The following is a 23,359-nucleotide window of genomic DNA, read 5'->3' on the forward strand; positions in this document are numbered from 1 at the left end:
CACCTAGATCACATCAGACAGAGTTACTGGGTCAGTGTGATGCATATCCGCGATGCACTCAAGTCACAGAATGTACTGTACCTCAGTTTTTTTTTTAAATCTTTTTTATTCCTGGTCCCAGCAGTCTCACCAAGTGCATGGTTGCAGCACTCATTCCACTCGGGCGTCAAAGGATTTGTGTCCTGAGCTATTACAATGACAGGATATATGTGATGATACAGAAGTGGTGCTGGCACATCTCCTCAAGGCCTGACACTGAATAGGGAGAAGAATGTTCACATGCCATCCACAACAGTAGAGTGTTTGGGCCTGGTGTTGGACCCCTTTTAGACGAGAGCCGGTTCCTGTACCTGCCTGTAGCTGGCATTGATGTACAGTTTGACCCAACTCTCGGGAAAAGCTCGAACTTTGGTAAAGTAGAATACTACTTGGCCTGCTGGCAGCAGCGTAGGTTGTGTCACCACCTGGAACCTCTGTGGTCCACAGGAGAATAATGGTTACTTCTGGATATAGTGCAAGCCATCTGGGCAATTTATGGACAAGCTTAGATGGAGCTGTTTGTGTTTAAGGAAGCAACTCCCTGCCGACTGTTGGCTTCAAAGATGGTCCCTAAAGCAACGGTGTGGGTGGATGCACTTTCTCTCTTTTTCTTATTACCAGCTGTACAGGCAAGGCCTATAGAGACTGTGACCCAACATCCAGCTTGTAGCCCCAGGCTGGCCACAAGTCATGAATGCCAAATCTGATGACGTTGCTTGTGGGTTCTCCATGGTGTCTACCACTCAGTCAGGACTCAGTGGGGCAGCTCTGACACCAGGTCAGGTCTGTACAAGCTGCATGTCTGGCCTCACGGCAGGAACATCCAGGCAGTCTCAGTCAGGGTGTGTTAAGAACTGCAGGCAGTGAGGTGACCCTCTACTAGGGTACTCTATGCTAGTCAGTGGGAAGGGCTTATTCTCTGGGGCCATCCCAGGGGACTGCCCCAGTTACAGTCTGGGGCCTGGTGGAGTCTGTGTCCACCACAATCCCGTATGGTTCCCTCATAGGATCTATGGATTGTGTTTGAGGCACTAGTTGGGACTTTGAGGGCTTTGAGCCCGGCAATAATTGTTGATTGTACGATATATTTCGAGTTCTTCACCCTTTAAGGCCAATTTCCTCCTAGTCATTGCATTGGCAAGTAAGCGAGCTTCACGCTTTGTTCAGTGCCTGAGACTCAGTGTGGACAGCTCCTCCATCTCTCTCTTGCCAAGCCTGCTTTCTTGCCAAGGGAATTTCCTGTCTTTCATATGAGGGCCATTAACCATCTATTGCTTTCAACACTCTCCTCATGAGTCAGACAGCACAAGATTAGACACAAACAAACCCAATCTGTGCATGGCAGTTCCCCAGTCGGTACAAAGTCAGTACCCAGCCTTTTAGATGAAGAGACGGTTACGGAAGGTGTTAACATATGACCAGGCAGTTTCAAAGTAGTGACTGGTCCACTGTGTAGTCCAGATGGTCAAGTTTGTGTGTATGTGTGTGTGTGTGTGTGGGGGGGGGGGGGGGGGGGGGGGATTCCTTTATCTCATCCATTAAGATTGTGGCAGCCTTGTTGAGAATATTCAGAGGCATTTCATTGAAATTCTCAAATTTTCAAGAGCAGGCTGGGCTTCCACCCTAATATTTGCAATTTTTTTTTGCAGCGCTGACACAGGCCACCGAGCAGGGTGGAATTATATGTTCTATTAATTCCTAATGGGGACTGGTGATGTACTGTAGACCAGTGAATTGGGTGTAATGAGCAAAAAGTGAAGTGACTGGATGGCCTACTAGCAGGCTAATTACCTACTGTAACAGGTTTGCTAGCTCAGTCTGTTATATCCTCTTCACATACTATGGCATGGCCACACATAACAAAGAGAGCATTTCACTGCATGTATCAGAACCATTAATGTGGCCTCTACTGAAGCGTTCTCTATCCTGTGGGTAGGAGGAAAACATGATATATTGTATCCTTTAAGTTGACTTCTGTTGGCTCGATGGTGTTTTGAGCCCCCAATGTCGTCTTCCAGGCAGCGCTGCCAGTGTTGACTTAACGGCACTTAATCCTACCCCTAACAGTAAACCTAACCCTAGCCTTAACCCATGCCTAACCCTAGCGCCTTCCAGGCAGCGCTGCCTTGAAGGCAACGTTGGGGGCTCAAAACACCAAGAAACCTTCTGTTGGTGTCTGAAGATGTTCATCATACAAGTGACTTTATAGTTGCATTGACATTTGAGACAGTAAAAATTGTATGTTGATTAAGACCAGTAGTCCTGTGGTAGCTGCAAAATACTTTTCCCGTCTTGATTTCATAATGTTACTGTATATTGCTAACCCAAATGAGGTGGTAGTAGTGGTGGTCTAGTCAGTATCTTGACTTTTCTGTGAAATAAGAAAGTTGGGGGTTCAGTACCAGGGACTGTCTGTGTAATTAGTTCTCTGTAAGTCGCTCTGGATAAGTGTGTTGACTAAATGCCTAAGTAAGGACAGATAATAATAAATTAATCCATGCGTTGATGTGTTGACCCAAATTAAAATACGACTAAGGAAACCCATGGGGAATTTAGGGTGAATATATATTTAAACAATATGAATATTTACATAACAGCCAGATAGCTTTACAACCTTGAGTTAAATGCACTGTATCTAAGGCCATTGTGTCCACTGCTACATAAAGAAAATTCAATATTGTAGTCCTCCATGGGCAACTGCAACAAACTTTGCTAATACCATACTTTACTCTGTAAGCCTTTATTTGTAAAAATCAGTTGGTTTAATTATAACCTTTTGTACCACGTAATGTTAACACTTTGTATTGGTAGAAAAAAAAACATTTTGCTCATAGAACACATAGAAAAACTGATTGACACTCTTACATTAATTGGCACTGACAAAAATACAACCTTGTACTTTACAAATGTTTGAATTCATAAAGACAAATTAAACCGAAAACCACATTATATCAAAAATAATATAACAAGCACAAATGAAAAACCTGATGAAAACAAATTTCACAGTAGAAAAAAAGATAAATATTACTTTTAGGGCATGGTTTACTGTAAATATAAATATATGTCATTTTGATGGAAAAAAAACAACAGAAGTTACAATTACTAAAATAATACAAGGAATACAGGCAACTAGAAGTGAAATAAAAACCATACTCAGTGATGATTGAATGTTCAGTTCTTTTTCCCTTACATGTGCTTGACTTGCCTGGTTAAGTGAGAGTAAAGATCCCTTGTCTGTCTTTAAGGGGCAACTGATCTCAAACTCACTGAGAAATAGGTTTCCTTTTGTATTGTTTTACAAGGAAAGTCAACTTCACTGAGACAAGCTTTCTTCTGTATTCTTTTACAATAAATCACCTATAACTTCACTTGGACATACTGTAAGTGTCCACTGGTCCACTTCCACTTGTTCTTTCACAAGAAAAGTAATCTACATCCTGACATACCAATACCAATGTAAGACATGTACATCAATGACCAACAGTTTAACCCATAGTCTTCATTAAGACTGATGTTATCACTATGCTACACCTTGCGGAAGGGTTAGTGAACCACAGTATTTCCCCATGCCTGTCATTTCCATGAAAAATGGGATTCATTGCTTTCCTTTTCTCATAGTTTTACAGTGCTTATTTTTTTATGTCTGTCCATGATGCAAAGTAGCCTACATTGAGAAGAAACTGTTATCCTTTTGTCTCATCTTCAAACTGATGTCAGGTGATACAGAGGTTCAAGATAGAAAAATATCAAAATAAACCTTTCCATGAAGGCATGCAAAACAAAACCAATATCTTAACTTTAGCCACTCGCCCTTTTTTCATAGGTTTTGTTTTCTGAAGGATTCTGGTGCTGCAAAAGCTGTTCATGCCATTATCAGTGATTCTAGCTGCTATTACAAACTGTTTTGTTTGGTTCATGCAGTAAGAAATATAAGTGAAAGATATATATTTACAGTACAATACACATGTAATTACACATATACACAAAAGGCAAGAAAATTCACATTGAAATCAATCATTCAACACATTTTGCACTTCCTACTCCCACATCATAAAACGAATGCTGTCAAGGAGAAACACAGTTAAATGTAAACAAAACCTCTTGCATCATGAAACAAGTTATGCAGGTAGTTAATTTTGCACAGTGTTGACATATGACATATGAATGTAAATTCATATGTGAAAGGACAGAGAAGAGAGATGGTTCTACTGACTGCGAGCTTGAATTCCCATTAAAAGACCACGGCTTTGCCCCTTCCCAAACAGAGCAAAAACAAACAAATAAACAACTCGGTACATATTTATCCACCTATCTTCACGTACATAAATAGAAATATTAATGATACCGACAAAATGGCCAGCTATAGTAAAATTGTTCATTAAAATTCAACCCAAAGAACCACAAGAACAAGGGATGTATGGAAATACATTTTTTTTTGTAATGGCCCATCCACTAGTGTTGCTTTGGCCTCCATCAAGACAATAAAGATGATGCTATCATGGCTTCCTTTGTCATGTTTTGGGAAACAGAATTTAAACCCTTCTATTCTTGTGCTACCAAAGACTAACGTTACTGCAGATATTCCTGCAAAGAAGCCTTACAGTCCAAAAGCACATACTGTAGTAATACTTTGTTAACCATTGAGACATTTAGAGTTTCACAAAGCATCCACTTGAGTATACACGAGTTGCTGTTATGAAAGACTTTATCTTGCCAATGGGACAGGGTGTACTGGGCCAGAGGTCTTTATCTTTCTATTCACAAGATCACAAAATTCCTGTAAAATGATTTTACAAAGGGATGGGAGAGTGAAATAATGAATGGATTCTCCAAAGATGACATAATTCAAGTTGTGTTGGAGACAATGGCCATTCTTGGCATCAATAAACCAGCCAACGGGTTGTTGTTAAAATTCTAACTTTAACTAATTGTCTTGGGTGGTAATGAGTGTGTGGTACACATACAGAATGCGTCATGGAGTTGGCCATTCCCTGAAACAATTTAGACCACATGAACTTGACTGACTAAAGCTAAATGGTCATGATGATTCCACCTCACTATTTTGCCTCTCTGTAGCAACTATAGGCTACACTCATCAGATAACATGGTTGGATAGGATTTTCATGAAAGAACCAAATGAACCTTGTGCCAGGCATCATCCAGCAATCCTATTAGTCTAAAATAATTAAGTCAACTTAAGGACTGACAGAAAAAAATGAGTTGACTGTCACTAGTATCACCTTATGCTTATGACTTATGATGACAGAAGCTGCATGAATTTGACAAGTAACAATGAAGAATTCAATGAATTTTGGGCTACCCAGGTGAACACTAAAATTGTGAACCCGTTACAGTGAATAAACAGTGAACACCCAAACAGTGATTACTCTGAATCAGTTCAGTAGCTAAATTTGTAAAAACTCTTTCTGTGGATGTGCATCTATATCTTTCTTTACATGTTGTATATCTTCACAGTTATGGTACCCAGATCTTATCTGCAAGGCTACTTTCATGTTTAGGACCATTACGAGATGTTTTCACAACCTCGTACCAAATTACCTTCAACTCGACAAACGTACATTTATACCAATGACAACACTGTAATGTATTTTATGTGGGTCTCGTCCAGTATAAAAGTTCTTTAAGACTACAACATTCACTTCTTCATTGTAACCAACTCTCTGGTTTCCTTGATAAAACTTACTTGATATAAGGTGCACACCTCTAAATATACTCTGCAGTTGTTACAAGATTTTTGAGACACAGAGTGGTGATCCGTAGCAAAATTTTGCTGCACAAGTGTTCCAAATGTCACAGTATGTCCGATTTCAATAAAAGCTTGTGTGTCTATTAAGTCCCTATGGGTGTAATTAATTACAGGTTTAATGGTCAGCTCAATCTTTGACTGGAAGTTGTGTTAGTTGGAGGTCACAACCACTTAAGTCATATGTGTGTTCAGTCTCAACTAGAGGTTGCACATCTCTCCTGTTCGCTATTTCAACACCACAGTCATCAGTATTCTGCTACATGGATGGGTGTGGCCATGTATATATGAAGGGTATTCATTTATATGACCAAGAGAGTGGACAGCAGTCACACTTATTAACACAGTTCTATACTGGTTTATCTTCTCCAAAAGAAAGAAGCTTAAAAAGAAGCATAAGATGCTTGATAAATGATATAAAAATCTCCCACACATGGAAACTGTATGTATTGATTTGATGAAGGTTATGCATCAATTCCCTTATGATGTCACTCATTTCTTCATCTTAAAGGTGCAGTCCGTAGGATTTAGTGCCATCTAGCAGTAAGGCTGCGGATTGCAACCGACTAAATGCCTCTCCTTTCCCAAATGTGTAGGAGAAGCTACAGTGGCTGTCAGGTGCCATAAAAGCCCAGGGCCCTCTCTAGTGCCAGTGTTTTGGTTTGTCTGATCTGGGCTACAACAGAAACGTGGTGGCACAACATGGCAAACTCTGTGGAAGAAGACCTGCTCCCTATGTAGATGTAAAGTGATAATCATTAGCTAAAGAAAACACAATGTTTCGTAGTTACTGTACATATAAGTGAAAATTATAGACAAATGAAAATATATTTAGAAATATTACATTCCATTTCAGCTAATAGATCACCCTAAATCCTACAAACCGCACCTTCAATATCTTTTGTCAATAATGTTGCAATATGAAACATAATTTTGCTGAAAATAATAACTTTTCAGTTCATGTTAGTTTTCTTTTCACAATGCTAGCAACGATAGTTGTAAAGTTGCTGATACTCTGGTCCTTACTTAACTCTTGATTGTGTTAAATCCACAGCTCACAGAGACTAAAAAATGAGACAGATGAAATACTGAGGGGGGAAAAAAGCATTAGGTTAGCACATGGGTGTAGCAATGCTGGGACCTAGAGCCCATTAAAACACATGAGACTAGAGGAGTGAGACCTGAGATTCGCTTGGCACTTGGTTTGGCGTGATATAGCGTTGCTCAAGAGCTCCATACCTTGTCCTCTGAAAGTTCCTGCTTACACTTTCAGTGGCTAACAATCTCATATTCCGCCCAGATATTATAAGATAGTTCTCTCATGGCACTGCTCTATAAAGCAGGCTACAAGAAATAAAAAAAAAAAAAGCCACTCAGATGGGGGCTGTCATAGATGCTGAGATTATCTCTTTCATGAAACAGCAGCAGTCGGATGAATTGAAGATAAAAGTGGTCAGGTGCCAATTACTGGTGAGTCACAAAGTACGGTTGAGGCTGAGAACAAAATACAACACAACAGGCACCACATCAAACATGTATTGTAGGCTTTTTGGTACTTAGTTCATGGCTTTTATTGTATGCCTTCTTTTGCCAGGTAAAATCTAGCTTCCTGATTATTCTGCTGTCACTTTTTTGGGACACTATCCACAGAGTTGTGACATCAGGGGGAATGGGTGTGTTGCTCATTCTTGTGTGTGAGAGGGTGTCAGAGGGCAAAGTTAAGTGACCTACCACTATCTCTTTCTGAACCTACTGAAAGACAAAGTAAGGACACCTCTCTTCAATTTCAGTTTCAGGCACATTTAACAGGGACTCTAACACCGCCTAACATTCTTAAGGTATGAAAGTATGTTAAGAGTGTCACATAAAAACAGCATTTGTATTCCCTGTTTTGAACTGCAATATTTTTTGATACACCTTATTCATGTTGATTACGGAATTTCTGGCCAAAGGTCCAAGAAAATCGTTCTTCCACTGCCGTCCTAAATACCAAGTAAACTTCCCTGAACGTTCCAATCACATAAATAAAAACAGACAATACTATAATAGTAGACGATACTGCATCAGGTCGATAGTTTCAGGCTCCAGTGCAGATCACGGCAATACTGGAGCCAATCATGATACCAAAAAGTATACTGAATCACAGAAAACTAAGCTGTGTATGGTTTTTGTAACAAATAGGTTAAACGAATAAGACATTTAAGGTCTCATTAATGCTACTGAAAGTTTCCATGACAGTATTCTTAGCACAAAAAATAACAACAACAACAACAAAAAAAACGGTTCATGATAGCGTACTCAAATACAGCCAGAGGCACTGTTCCATGAAATTTTAAAAAAATCAAAAACTAAATATGAAGAAAATAAATAACAGACTAATAAAGGAAACGTTTCATCAACAGGCTTGGCGTCACCAGACTTGCTCAATGTTAGTCTATGTCACTTTTTAGTTGCAGGGACATTGTTGACCAAATTATAAGTCTTTGAAAAAAAAAGAGAGAAAAAAAAAAACTACCAAACAAACAAACGTCAAAGCAAACAATACGTAAACCATATGACGTTAGCTGTACAGAGTGGGGGAGAATAGATGTTGAGTTCCATGTCTTTTCCATAGGAAATGGGATTGGCTGAGGGCTTGAGGTCTGACTTCACTATTGAAAGGACGGGGGGAAAGGATTCTGCAAAAATCTTTTTTTCCTTTTTTTTTTTTTGATTTCATGAGCCACAGTCAGGACTGCAGATTACTGTGAACATTAATAAAAGCCAGCGATATTCTCCAACATGTCCTTTTTGTTTGTTTCAAATATTTTTCTCAAGATCTTTCTTTTCTTTTAGCAAAAATACCATGCAGTCAAAAGTTCCCAGGCTCCTGAAAGGGATTGTATCTTTTTTCAGCTTCATCCCAGAAATAAAAAAAACAAACACTCAAAATGTTTTTTTTTTTCATAATTATTCTTAAACATTCAAGTCGTTATATTAATAGTATTTTTACACAAGTCTTTTTGACACACAAATGTGTGTAAATATATATATAAATATATAGAAATATGCATATACATATGTATCAATGTTTTATGTGTATACACATTTTTCCAATTGTATCAAACCCAATTAAATGTGCTCTCAAAATATCACCCATGTTTCCTTGAAGGATGCATATCAATTCACATAGTACAACCAATAGATTAGGTTGAAGAATCCAAAGGTGATGGGAAATATTACCCGGGACCACTTATCAATCGTGCTGACATCCGCCAGGTTTGGGATTTTGAGCTTCAGCTTCGATGAGCGCCTGCGTAGTCGACAATTAGCTCGGCTCCGCATGGCTGTACGATCCAATGAATGGTGACTGTATCCATCCCTGGAAGCCATGGGCTTGCGAAACTGCACACCACCAGTACTCTCGAAGGACAGGACAGAGTTGCGGGAGTCGCCTATGCTACTCCCTACATCTGATGGCATCACCTCGTTGTTCATATCAAGAGTGGTGAGAAGAATATTTCCATATGCGTCAACCTTTGGGGAAAGGGGCAAAAAAAACACAACATTTAAAATCTAAGACTAAAATGCATCTTTTGAATGATCAAACACACCAACAAACCTAGAAATATTTTCATCTCATTGGTAATGTCCTATTCAATCACAAACCTTTACATAACTAATAGCAGTATATATTCAAAAAACATTTTTTATGTAAAAAGGTTAACATAAATATGTAGCATTGAACAGCAAAGCATAAAGGGATTTATAGCCGAGCTGTTGTAAGTCCTTCAAGTACATACCCCAACTTTTCTTTGCTCCTCAATATAGAGATTTCTCCGCTGTGCGTATGACCTGAGGGTGTTGGATTGAAATGGTGCTGAAGTAGAATCCTTTGAGGAGAGACAAATTCAGGAGAACATTAAAACCATTAAAACGAGACAGACAAGCACATTGTCCTCACTTGTTTTTAAAAATAAATCAATGTATGAACATGAAAAAAAAATATCTGACAGCCAGCAGTCTGCCAGTATATATGCAACTATTTATACAGAAGCCTTTATGGATGAATACATTCACACTGCAGGTGCATATAAATAATGGCCAAATAGGCAATAGGGCAGGAACTGCATTCTATTCTGAGTTCTGAATTTGATTGTCACAACACTGAAACTACTTTGGACATCTGGAATCTAGGGCATGAACGGAAACTAGAAATGCAACCCTGAACATTTTTGACTTGCGCGTGCAGTGCAGTACAAGATAGGGCTTAACTGAATGTATTGCAACTAACATTTCAAACCTTGACTTCATCAAGGACAGATCACTCAGCACTAGTATATGAGCATATGTAAATGGTGAAAAAGGCATATGCAGGGTTTCTGTCAGCCAGTATTTACCGGTGTTGCCTGACAATAATAATAATATTATTAAAATAATAATTAAAATATTATAATATTTTTAATAATAATAATAATAATAATAACAAAAATGAAATGTCCAGTAATAATGTCAGGCAAATAGCCTGGTGAGGCTGCACTAAGTTATTATGTCAGACTTGCCTATAAGGATTTCGATTATGTAAACAGACTGGACAAGATGAATATGTAAGTACGGTTTCACGAATAAGGTGGATATACTGAGTGTAGACTATAGAAGGGAACTGTAAGTAAACATGGCTCCTGATCCCCATAGGTTAGCAGGATTACCTACTATCCAGGGAGGGCCTCTTCACGCTGGTGCCGAGGGGCCCAGTGGCTCGTAATTCATGCATCTTTACAGTTTCAGTGTCAGTTTCGTGTCTGGTTATTAAGCAGCACAGTTGGGATATTTGAATACTTTTTAACCTCCCATGACAACAATGTGCCGACTTAGGGAAAACCATTTAGTGCAGACAAACCATTTTTTTTCTCTAATCAAATCACTGAGATCGACTCCCTGTACTATTAATGGCTTGGGAACAGATTGAATTTGTGTGGCAAGTGGAGAATTCTGTCCGATTGCAATATAGTGGCTAGTGCAGCCACACGATTACTGAGATAAACACACACGGTGGTGTCAAGTGAGGATTCTGTTTATGTTGCTCAGCATTTATAATGACATTTTGAGTCTGTTGAGAGGCACAAGCACAGTCTGCCCCATAGCATAGCTTTGTAGCTGCCTGAATTTTTTTCTGTTATTTTTTTCCTACCGTCAGTACACAATGACCTCAAACAACAGGGCCCTATGTTGTAATCGACTGGAGTTCTCTTTTAAGACATCACCAATGTATCACTGTCTCAGAATCAGACTTTATTTTTGCATCAGTCCCTCGACAGTCATCCCTCTCAAACAGCAAGCAATGGATCAATCAATTATGGTAAAGTTCTTTCGTTCTCTGCTAGTTGCCTTTTAGTGTCTAGTAAATTCCAGTACTTCTATCACTCTGGATTTGACATTGTTAAGTATCACATTGCGAGTGTTGCTACAGGGAATTGGACTAAAGACACCTACAAATCTCTTTGAAGTTGCATCTTCAGCAACTTCCAGAGGTGGATTTAATCCTATCTGTAAAACTATATCTCAGGTGGGTTTGCTGTAGTAAAAAGAAAGTCTGCACAATAGCACGGCAAATAATGTCCTCCACAAATGCAAGATACAAATAACAAGTTGGAAAACACATATTAAACAATAAGCACCTATTAAAATCAGAATCTTAAAAATGAGAAGAAAGGTGCACAACATAACTGTTTCATTTTAAATAAATGTTTCGCTACATTTTGTCAAGCTGAAAGCAGCACATGGATTTCTCTGCTACTGAGCTCCCCCTACGGCTGCAGAGTGTTTGTATTTCACACAACTGTCATAAATACGGCTCATGGTTAGCCCTTTTCCCCTTGGACACAGTACATGTGGGTTGGCAAATATCATCTCTGAAGAGCCATGCTGACTGACATGGTAATATTGCATGATTATATACAAATGGTAGCCTATTGCACAATTGGTGTTTTGTGTCAGCAATGTGTGATTCTCCAGGTTGGAGGAGAGCAAGTTGCAACATTGGTTCTCCGTAGAGGGGTAAAATTAGGGCTCACTATTACAAGTTAGTTTACCATCAGAATGACTGAAGCTGTCCAAACTTGCACATGATGCCTTTAATGTCAATTGCAACTAAATACAAGCTACATTGGTATGGTCCATTGGCCACATAGGGTGATTGGCACATCTTTGCCTCAGGCTGGGTACTACATCCCCTGGCATTATGTAGCTTGGATGGGGCTGAGATGATGTCTGGAGCCTATAGCCCAGTTGGTGTAAGTTATACTCTCCAGTCCAGACATTTTCAACAGAGATTGAAAGACATTGCTGCTTATGTACCTGGTCTCTCATGCGCTTGTCCTCGTAGCGTGGACGCTCGTTGTTGGCTTTATTGATCCGTTCATGGATCTTCTTCTGTGTCTGAGGACCTCGGCCAAAGAAGACGTAGTTCACAAAAGCGTACTCAAGAAGTGCCAGGAATACAAAGACAAAGCAGCCCATGAGGTAGACGTCGATGGCTTTCACATATGGGATCTTTGGAAGTGTCTCCCGCAGGTGGGTGTTGATGGTTGTCATGGTGAGCACCGTAGTAACACCTACGGTAGAGACAAAAAATGTTGATCTTAGTACCAGTATTTGGTTTATTATGGACTGTAAGCTGTTGTTCAAAACAGTTCCCAAAGGCTGATCCTTTGCTGCACACTCAAACCAGTCTCACTGCATAGCATCATCTCTCAGTCTCACCTTAGATTCACTCTACAGCACTCTACATGTCAGACAAAAACATTCCAACACCTGACGAAGACCATACTTGGTCGAAACGTTGTGTCAATAAATCACTTCGGGAGCAGCAGCAACAGTGTGCGGGTACTTCTTAAATTTTACCTTGCACCTGTACAAGTTGGATGTGCGTGCACTCTCTGCTTCTTTAGACAAAAACATTGACACATGAAACAAAGATACCACAGACCTAATTATAAATGGCCTGAACTCCATTCTTAACCTTGTGTTTCAGCTGTTCTCTTATAATAACTATGCAGTGCAGCCTCTAACAATGAATAAGGAGCAATCTATAACAAAGGGAAGGTATACTGTATGCATTAGGGTTGGGAATTGCCACAGAGGCCATGATACAATACTATCATGATATTTGGGCCATGATACGCTACCACTGCAATTATTAATATTTTATAAAATGGCCAGTTCTGCAATTTGATTTTGTGAAACACAATTTATACTATTATTATTATCCCATATATAATGATTTGTACAGTACGCTAGAAGCCTATCTGGTGCAGTAAACTGTTCTAGGCTCGGACTTTCTTCTTCAAACACTTTTACACTGTGAGGCAAGAGAAGAACAAAGTAATGCCATGTTGTCAAAGTAATCACATGCACCAATGCAAAACTGGTGCAAATAAATACATGCTGAAATACCTGGCTACACTGTATCAAATGTTCTCCCACCTCAACTGTGCATAAATTTAAGGCGAATAGTGTCGAAAGAACATAATACTGTATTTAAATGGCAATATCCTGGAGTTGGATATCCCAAACATGTTTGGTCTTACAGGTCCTTAAAAGTCGACCGTTGATCTTGATGAAATTGAACTAAATAGACAATTACACCCATCCCTTTAGTGCTTTTTGAAGTGCTGTGACGTGTAACATGTAAAATGTAACATGTAAACCATAAAGATGGTTTCAGTATTCATTTTGACAGTATTGCTAAATCTTTACATAGACATTTTATGAGGGACATGCAAAAGGAGCCTTTTTTGTTTGTTTGTTTATAGATTTCTGACTGACTCACCAATTTACCTGATTATTCAAAATAGCTCAGTTCCATAATATTTATAGAACAGGATTTGATATGCAACAACAGAGTCAAACAACAGGAGAAATGAATGACATATTAGGATGACGTGCAAAATAAAAGAACCAATGATGAGAGTGCAAGAAGTAGACTGCGATTTACATTTCTAGCAGTCAAAATAGACAGTAGCCGTATCCTACAGTATGTGTGTCAGCCTAGATAACAACCCATCAACTGCTTGTCTTTTAAGTAAATATATACTTTTATACGTTTAGGACAGTTGAGAGTGATAGGAAAGAAGTGGGGGAGAGAGAGCTTGGAAACGACCCCCCGGCTGAAAGCAAATTGGGGCCCCTGTGGGCACTTGGACCTGTATCAGGATGTTTCCACTAGCACCACAGCTCCCTTGATTATTCATCTTTTTGATGTGAAATCTTTGTCCACTTTACAGCGTTAGGACACAATGGAGACTATGCTCTGCAAAGGAGACTGAGAATGTTTTCAGTGCAATAACCCTGGTAACTCCAGAGAAGTGCCAGCTTTAGCTGTGTTGACAGCAGAAGAAGCACTGATCATCTCTACTGAAAAAAAAAAAGCCCAGCTAGAAACCCACTTATGCTGGTAGCTGGTTGGGCCAGCAGGTGGACATGCTGAAGAAGCTAGTCATACTGGTGTGTCCAGCCTGTCATGTGGGATATAGCTGGTGTCAGATGGTCAGGCCTGCCAGGCTTGACCTTGATGGTGAAAGATGTCACACTATTTTTTTTTTAAGAATTACCAACCTAAGATGGCATGGCCAGTTAAACCAGTAATGTAAGACCAGCAACACCAGCTAAAATGACCAGCTTAAGGTGGTACGACAAGCAAAGCAAACTAAATCACCATAGTAAACTCGCTAAACAAGCTAAAGGTATGTTTTTGCAAGAATTTTGTTAGTATAGCTGGCCTAGTTAACAAGCTAGCCAGGGTGGGGTTTTTTTTCAGCAGGGATGATTTCACGATTTAGTTACAACATAACAAAAACTTGATTTAATCCCAATAACACAATATACTGCCCATCCCTACTTGCATTTGAAATTGAATACGAGTTTAATTTGAACAGTTGCGTCATCTCAGTTCTGGGACGGCATGCGGAGACCTTGTGCAGGAACCAGTGATAACCCTAGATTATTTTAAACCCTCCAAAGTGAAAATCTTTAATTCCATGCTGTGGATAAAGCATAAGTGAGAACAAGGCAAGAGGATACTATAAGACTAAATATAGTCTTGCTAATCAGAGAACCATATTGGCATAATATAAGACAAACAAAAGTGGATGTTGGAAAAGATCCAGTCGGTAAGTGTCACGGTCCATATCCAGATTCCCAAAAGAGCAGATCTCAAATTGAGCAAACATGCCCAATGAAGGGCAGTGAAGGGGGAGTTTGTGGTAGCACTCATGCTTGATCAAGTCAGTGGGGGCTATGCCCTCTCCCTTTACCTGCTCCACACTGGTCTTGACATCATACAGAGAATTGCATTGTCTGGTAGACCACATCAACAAAAAAGACAAAACATTTATCAATAAAATATGTCCAATTCAATCAAATTCAATAAAAATGTCCAATCCAATACAAATTTGATACTAATACATTCTTTGGCTTATTCTTTTTGCATCGCAGCACAGTGTGCTTTAAGAGTTGCTGTTTTGTTACAAGGCAATAGCCTAACTCTAAACGTCCCCTATAGACATGGGCAAAGTCGTATTTTCACTATCCTACTTAGTACAATTATTATCATATTGTACAATCACAGTGACTGAAGAAGTGGTACGAAGCACGTTACCTAGGGCCACACGAGCAGCGGACGCATCATAATTGATCCAGAAGGAGACCCACGAAAGGATGGTAATCAGGATGGAGGGCATGTATGTCTGCAGGATGAAGTAGCCAATGTTCCTCTTGATCCTGAAACTCAGGGAGAGCCTGGGATAAGAACCTAGAAAGACAGAGAAAAGGGAGACCATTTTTTTAGAGGCAAAATGGGCAGAAAAAAATATGCACACACACATGAACGGAAAACAAATACATCCTGGGTGAATACTCCACTCATGTAGCCAAAATCATCGGCTGAGTTGAGAGGTTAGGGTAAACAAGTTAGGGGGAATAGAGAAAAATAGAGATAAAGATGATAGGATACAGCCCCATAACACCTTGCAAATGTGCAACCCAAAATGATCTAACATCAGCCAGCATGTTAGCTTGATAAGCAAGTGTTTTCATTATCAAGCTTGTCTGTGTCAGACAGGGACATTGTGAGAGAGTCTTTGCAGGGTCCTCAGTGGATAGCTCTCTCTCTATTTACACAAACTTTGAGGAAAGGTTTAGAAAATGGGGCTCACAGTTTTACATAGTCGCACAAACTGCACATTAAAATAATTATAGATAGATAAAGAGTTTTAATTAATAATGTCAATTGTATTGAAGTCCAAGGTCAGTGGAGCAAGGGGACCTTACATACCTTATATAAATACATTACTCTCATGTGTAAAAAAACAACATATTTATTGTGTAAATAAAATACTAACAGAAAACTGTTCCAACTTGATACATGATATGAGATGACCATGGTTATAAAACTGTTTATAAAAACCGAGTACCTCCACCACTCTAGGATAGGATGATTTTAAAGAACTAGGCCTACGTTAAGAACAACCATCCAAAAAACTGATTATATATAGAATGACAAGAGAGTTAAGACAGAGCCATAGGTGGCGAGAGTTCTCATGAGATATTTTGATGAGATGGTGAGAGGGGGATTCAATCCAGCAGAAGATCAGGAAAAGAGAGGGGGGGAAGAGAGCAAATTAGCTGGCGGGTAAAGGGTAGCGAAGGGTAATGCAGGCTAGACTCTTCCAAACAAAAAAGGAGAGTGCATTAGCAATAGAATTTGAATAACAAGGAATATATACAGCAGACAAGATGAAATTACAGTTGACGCTGCCAGGTCAAACGTCTCATGATTGACATAATTAAGAAAGAAGATGACCGTCCTTTGTTAATTATTGCCACAGCAGTGGCGCTATCAGAGAAAACAGTGATGCATTTCGGCAAGTGCCCCAAAAATCATGCTGGATGGCTTGATCTACTGTAGCGTAATGAAGTGAAAACAGTTCTGAAGGGATCATTCCATTTCTCCATCTAAAGTTACAGAATATGCAGCTGACAAGTCAAAAAATCGACGTGTCCTGTACAGAGTGCTAGCAAATGACCTCACCAATAGGATCAAATTAAAAACAGGACGTAAGAGGGAAGACAACTCATTCAAACAGTTAACCCACGTGCAATCCCTTTTCAACAACTTATTCCACAACATGACATGACAACATTTCAGAGCTGAGTGCATATTCCGTGACTCATTTGTCTTGGACAGGAGAGGAAGGACACTGACCCAAAAATTCAGCATTCGGACAGTAATGACATGATTAACAAAATAGGGATCAGGAGGAGAGAGGACATAGTGTATGTGTGTGAGAGAGAGAGAGAGGGAGCGAGAGGAAGACATAGAGAGATAGTGGGGGGGGGGGCATATTCGGCGGGGGTTGTTGAAGGACGGAGGGTGGACATTTCTCTAAATCAGGGACTTCTGGTCTATGGTGGAGTGAAAAATCTCTCAGAAATGTTGCCTCTGACTCATCTTTCAATAATCTGACACATCAGACGTTGTCATTGCCTGTAGGGATTTGATGTCCTTCCTTTAGTCACTAGTGAAGAACGCTGACTAGAATCATCTCTAAACAATATCTCTAATGTTAAAAAACCCCACAGAGGTAAATTTCATTCAGATTGTGATGCATTTCGAACGTAAACTAAACATTTAGGTAAGAGAAGACGAGAGAATTAAAGGAGAAATCTGGTGATTTTTTTCTACGACTCTTGAGGTCGCCGAGTACCACCACTGGTACAAAAAAAAAGAGAGAATTTGCTGCAGCCAACAGGCAGCTAGAGGCAGCTACAGCACTACACTGGGGGCATATTCATCAGAGCCATATAAAGAGAGAGTTGCGACAACTCCATTGACGCTAATGTTCCATATTTTCTCAACAATAGTTCCCGGAAGTTAGGATCGAACACTCGTTAACAGACAGTAAAAGACGGTTATTTTATGGTTCTAACGAACAGTCAAAATCGCTTCCGGGAACACTGGGGTAGGGCTGTAGTCAAGACCACCTTTGTCGAGTCCAAGACAAGTCCAAGACCAGGACCGGTCGAGACCAAGTCAAGACCGAGTCCAAAGATGTTCAAGTCCAAGACAGACCGAGTCCAAAAGACTCGAGTCCGAGTCAAGACCGAGTCCAGGACAGAAAAAAACAAGTTGCATGCATGACAGTATAAAGACAATAATTTTGGGTTATTATTAATTTTGCTGATCTAAATACCCACCCAGGATTTGTAAGTATAACCATTCCCCTTAATATCACATACTTCCCTTGAATATTATAACATAATAAAGATGCCTGGACTCGGTCAAAACCAAGAACCATATTTGGCAAGACCGGTGGCCGAGACCGAGACAAGTCCAAGTCAGATACCAGCCAAGTCCGAGACAAGTCCGAGACCATAAAAAAACGGACTCGAGTCCGGACTCGAGTACTACAGCCCTGCACTGGAGGCATATTCATGAACCCCCATGGCCATGGGCATGCCCCCAGAGTGTAGCGCTGTAGTTGCCTGGCTGCTTTAGCTGTTGCTTGATGGTCTTTTGGACCCCTACTATCGACTTCAAGGCAGCACTGCCACCGCCGACTTCAAGACACATAACCCTAACCCTAAACCTAGCCCTTGATTAAACCCTCCTGCCTTCCAGACAGCGCTGCCTTGAAGTCAATGGTGGAGGCCCACAAGACCCATTAGAGCTTGGTAGCAGCAACTCAAGGTATAGCAGGTAAAACCGATTGTTTTCCGGTGTTTTTTCATACTGACAGTACTTGGTGACCTCGAAAAATCTACTGTATGTGAAAAATGGTGGGATTTCTCCTTAAATTAACTAAAGATTTATTCAAATTAATTACATTAGCCTGAAAGTTGGTCACTGAATTATCCAGTTCACTAACTTTAAATACCAAGTTACTTCACAGTGAGACTTACTTGCTTGCTAGATACTGTACAAGGGTTTCTTTTTGTTGTTTGTTGTCAGTAATGTCGACCCTGGCTCATTTAAGAATTCAATTTCCATTGATCTTTTTTTTTTTTAATGACCAATACAGAATCAGAAACAACCATTTCTACAGTATGTGATGTCAAAAATGCCAATTCTCCATGTTGTACAGATGTCCACTTAGCATGCACAATGCACATACAATGTAATATACAATGGAATCAATTGGAAGAGTGTTGTGTGGCTACATTCAAGACAACTTGAAGCCTACTGAATTATCCATTAAAAACCAGTATAATTTACCAAGTAATACCAAGTTCTTGCATACTGTCTTTTATATCAAAATTAAGATAAGAACATGAGGGCAGTATCATGCCCCACAGTCTAAAGCTAGTTTTGTAGAACACTTCTAATAGAAAACATATAGCCGCATGTGTTATTATGTGTGCATTATGTATGTCTTTTGTATAAATTGCATGGTACAGTTTCTCAATATGGCTGTAGGCTGCCAGATGCACTGAATGTGTCCCAGCAAACTGTAACTCTTTCTAAATGATATTTATTACTGAAATCAGTGTACTATTCTAATTTGAAAGGCTGATGCTCAAAAGACTAAAAAAGGAAAGAATAAAAAATTAATGGGCTCAAAATGTAATGCCAGGCATGACCAATTGGATAACTCTGCCTTCCCTTAAAAACCCTAAATTGTGATTTTCATGACATCATTCCACTACACCCTCAGACAGCTTGTCAGACGAACATCCCCACAAAGGTTACTTCTTTAAATAGCCCTGTTAGTCGTCAACTTACAATTAATTACAGGAGATTACGACAACATTAGCATTTGTGCACTTTCAGCTCTATTCTCTTCAAGCTGGCCAAGTTCTGCAGACATTATCCACCAAGCTGTGAACTTACTGCACTGCTAAAACCTTTTCATATAACCTATTCAGAAACATATATCCAGTCAATTAAACCAAAGAGACCGTTTAGGCATTACTGGAAGATGTTGAACAAAACCGTATCTACTGTGGCCAAGATCAAAAAGATGAGCTTCTCTAAATGAAATATATGATCATTACATGGCTATTTGGTTTAAATTAAGAAAGAACCTATTATGATTGGTTTATTAAAACAGGCAGACATACAGTATGATGAACAAGGCTTCATTGCATTTCTCACAATGTCATGATCTTGTGCAAAAAAAAACACAATGTACTAAATGATTTGGATGCTTATTACTAACTGGGGTCAATCAATCTATTGCGATTGTTCACCCCCGGATCTATGGACAGTGTGTCTTATTGATTCGGGAGACAAGACAGCACGACTCACCCGTGGTGAACTTCACCTCTCGGGAAACCAGCCGTAATTCCATGATGGAGAACTGCGGGAGCTCCAACTTATCCACCCCTGTTACAGCGTTATCTCCTTGCCAGAAGAACACGATATCATCGGTAGTGTATCCGTCTGTAAAATCACAATAACACATTGGCAGATAAATAACACGGACTGACTTTTACATCTTTGCATAAAATGTTACAGTATCTCCAACGGTTGCACTGTCCTTCATGTTCAGTATTTGTTTAGTGGTATTACGGTACTGTACATATACCATTAGAAATAAAAATGGTCGTTTCTTGAGTCAGTTGTTCCAAATTTCATAGGTACTGTAGCACCAGCAAAGTACCAACAAATAAAACCTTGGATTCTGTAATGTAATTAATGAAAGCAGAAGAAATTTGCAGACAGACATTTTGCTCTGTGTCAGGCTTTGCGTGTCAACGAAATGATGGCCCTATTTGCTGCAGTGCCAACGCTTTTTGGTAGAATGTGTTCAAGATATTTTTTGGACATGTTGGGCTGCCGTGCTTGTTGATCCAGGCAGACACAATCTAGACAATAATCATATTTATGTATACAGTGGATGGTTCTGAGCACTAACAGAGGAATTATTCTGGAGACTGCATGGGATGTAAAACATCCACTAAAATGGTCACACCAAATGCAGCTGTAAGATCTGAAGATATACCAATGCATATATGTTTCTAACAAACATATTGAACAGCAATCTGTTCATACAGTAAATATAGAATTGTATCAATACCATTCTATTTCCAAAAAAAATAAATGTGAGTATAGGCTATTTGAATACTGACAACTGGGTATAAAATGATTCATTATGAAGATTCTCCACTATACCAGTAGTGTTCTTCATTATGGTATAACTGTATATAGGATGGGTGATTCACAGCCATCTGTGGCTTTCTTTTTTTTTCAGAATAAAATTAGCTTGAATGTTCATCAATAAACATGTCCTTAATGCTACTGGGTTACAAAAGAGGCTTTCAATATTTCACCAAATGTAATATACTGATGTCTCAATAATCAAAGGCCAGACTACTTAAACAAACATTCTTTGCAGATTGGTGAATTGTGAAAAGAAAGTCTGCTGACTGTGAAATAATTGGAAAAAACATCAAAATGTCCTGCTATTTATCAGTACACATTTTTTTGAATTTCCCATCTATGCTCATCAGCTCAATAATCTGAGAATTATACATTCAGGACACTTTCCAAAGGACTTCATGTTCTCAGTAAGCTACTTTATCTGGCTCAAATGCTCAATATATTCTTCTCTAGATCAATATATTCAAATCAGCCAACTATACATCACAGAAAGTAGGCCTCATGCACGTTTGAGGTGGTTCTATGGCCCCGACAAGCTAGCAGTGGGCACACTAGAGAATCATCTTACAATGAAAGCAGTCATGAACGGTCTTAACTGTCACACAAGTAGGCTAACCAATTGTAGAGCATCTGATACGGTTCCAAGGGATACTGTAATGTTTTTGTCTTTTCATAGACATTCATCACACTCATCACAGTTGTTAGCTGCTATACATTCACAATTTGAGGTTGTTGGGCGACTTTGATGGCACTGAAATGACACTGCCACCATATTGATAAATAAACATTTCCATCAGTCTTAGTTGCATATCAGAAGGCGAATCAGGGATTAATCCATCCTCATATTATGAACAAATATCTTACTCAACTTAAAGCAACTTTTAGGCTTCACAGATTTAAGGCAACCTGTGTAAAAGAAATGCATACGCAGTTACTGTTCCTACTACTTGACGAGTGTAGGGAGAAATACGTTACATCTTCATTCAGGAAAACCTGCAAAAAAAAGGATCAAATCTGTAACCTTGCTTATTCTAAGTTGTACCCTCTGTGGGCAGCAGCGTGACTTTTTTTGCTGATTATCGAATTCAAACTGTGTCATCAGCTGGCAATTGCACTGCAGCTTAGCCATACTCTACTGTGTCAACCACCATAACTGCACTGTAGTATACTAAAATGACATATCCATGTCTGGGACATTTAATCAAATAGAACAAGAATGATCAAGAATGACTTCATGGCCGTAAAGGTCATGTATTATGTGAATTTCTATTTATTTGTTTATTTATTTATTTCTATCACTGATGTGATTGACAAAACTCACCTAATGAATTTCAATAGATTCTAATGGATGGTAATCAGGACTGAAAAGGCTGTGTGCTGAACTGAGTCATTACAGATCGGAGCGAAGATGAGGAGGATGAAGAGGGTGGGGAGGATGAGGAAGATGGGGAGGACGGGGAAGGAAACACAGTGATGTGGAAGCTCATTGTTTTAATACCTGAGGCTACAGATGTAGGAAACTCACAAGAATAGTTAATGTCAAAGAACAGTTATGCCTGACATCCAATTGTAGTAGTGAGCTCACAGAAAGCATCTGCCACATCTAGGACATTTGATACTAAATAACGTGCTTGTGAATATATGCAATAGCACTGAAATAAAAATATAATAATACAAACGTGTACGGTAGTGACGGAATGGGCCTATTCTGTATGCAGAACAATATTGGAGGTCTGGGTGGTAGAAATTACACATGGATTACTTTGAATAAGAAATGAATATCAGCTGTGTTAAATACAAGTTTTCCTTTTTGGGAGACATGATTAAGGCTTTGTAATGTCACTAATAATGTGTAAAAATGTGGGCTGTGTGTATATAAATGGCTCTGACAAATACTTAATTAGCAAGATATTAATTGATACAGATATTTATGCATGTACTCGCAACACATACTGTATGTGATGTACTGCTGGTTCATACTAATTAATTGTTATTTTCGGTTATATCTTATTTGGAACAAATACATTGGCTCTGCCCTGACAGAAGAATGTCACACCACTTGTGCCAGAGACCTCTTGCTGCTTATCAGCAATAAAAGTGTCTGCCTAAGACACAACCCGCTCCTGGATTAAGTGTTTTCAGATCAGAGTGATTAAAATGGCTTAGATGGGACTGAACTGATTTGATAAATGCGCCAGCCCACTGGGATCAGTTCAGATGAGTTTGGCATGGACAAAGAAGATGAACTCGGACAACTTCATGTTCAATCTCCGAAAAAGAGACATGGGCTGTGCAACAGTGGCATAATGCTCTCCCAGATGAATCACTGTCTGGTCCTGCAAAGGCCCAAGTGGACATTGCACCTCTGAAACCAGCTCCTCCCATTCTGCCAGAGCGCTGCTGACCAACAAGAATGC

At 39.4% G+C, this 23,359-nt stretch overlaps 1 protein-coding gene across 1 annotated transcript in view; it reads right to left on the bottom strand.

Moving 5' to 3' along the window:
* Positions 1-8,962: 8,962 nt before the first annotated feature.
* The window catches only part of gabrb4 (gamma-aminobutyric acid type A receptor subunit beta4), a 28,870-nt gene continuing 14,473 nt past the window's right edge, over positions 8,963-23,359 (bottom strand). The window contains exons 6-11 of the mRNA XM_062529455.1: positions 20,088-20,222; positions 15,441-15,593; positions 12,087-12,396; positions 11,902-11,914; positions 10,718-10,720; positions 8,963-9,319 (exon numbers count right to left, since the gene is read on the bottom strand). Of these exons, the coding sequence (XP_062385439.1) occupies positions 8,963-9,319; positions 10,718-10,720; positions 11,902-11,914; positions 12,087-12,396; positions 15,441-15,593; positions 20,088-20,222 (971 nt within the window). The remainder of the gene's footprint in view (positions 9,320-10,717; positions 10,721-11,901; positions 11,915-12,086; positions 12,397-15,440; positions 15,594-20,087; positions 20,223-23,359) is intronic.

The sequence above is a fragment of the Sardina pilchardus genome, chromosome 24 (genome assembly GCF_963854185.1).
Source record: "Sardina pilchardus chromosome 24, fSarPil1.1, whole genome shotgun sequence".
Taxonomy (NCBI): Eukaryota; Metazoa; Chordata; class Actinopteri; order Clupeiformes; family Clupeidae; genus Sardina; species Sardina pilchardus.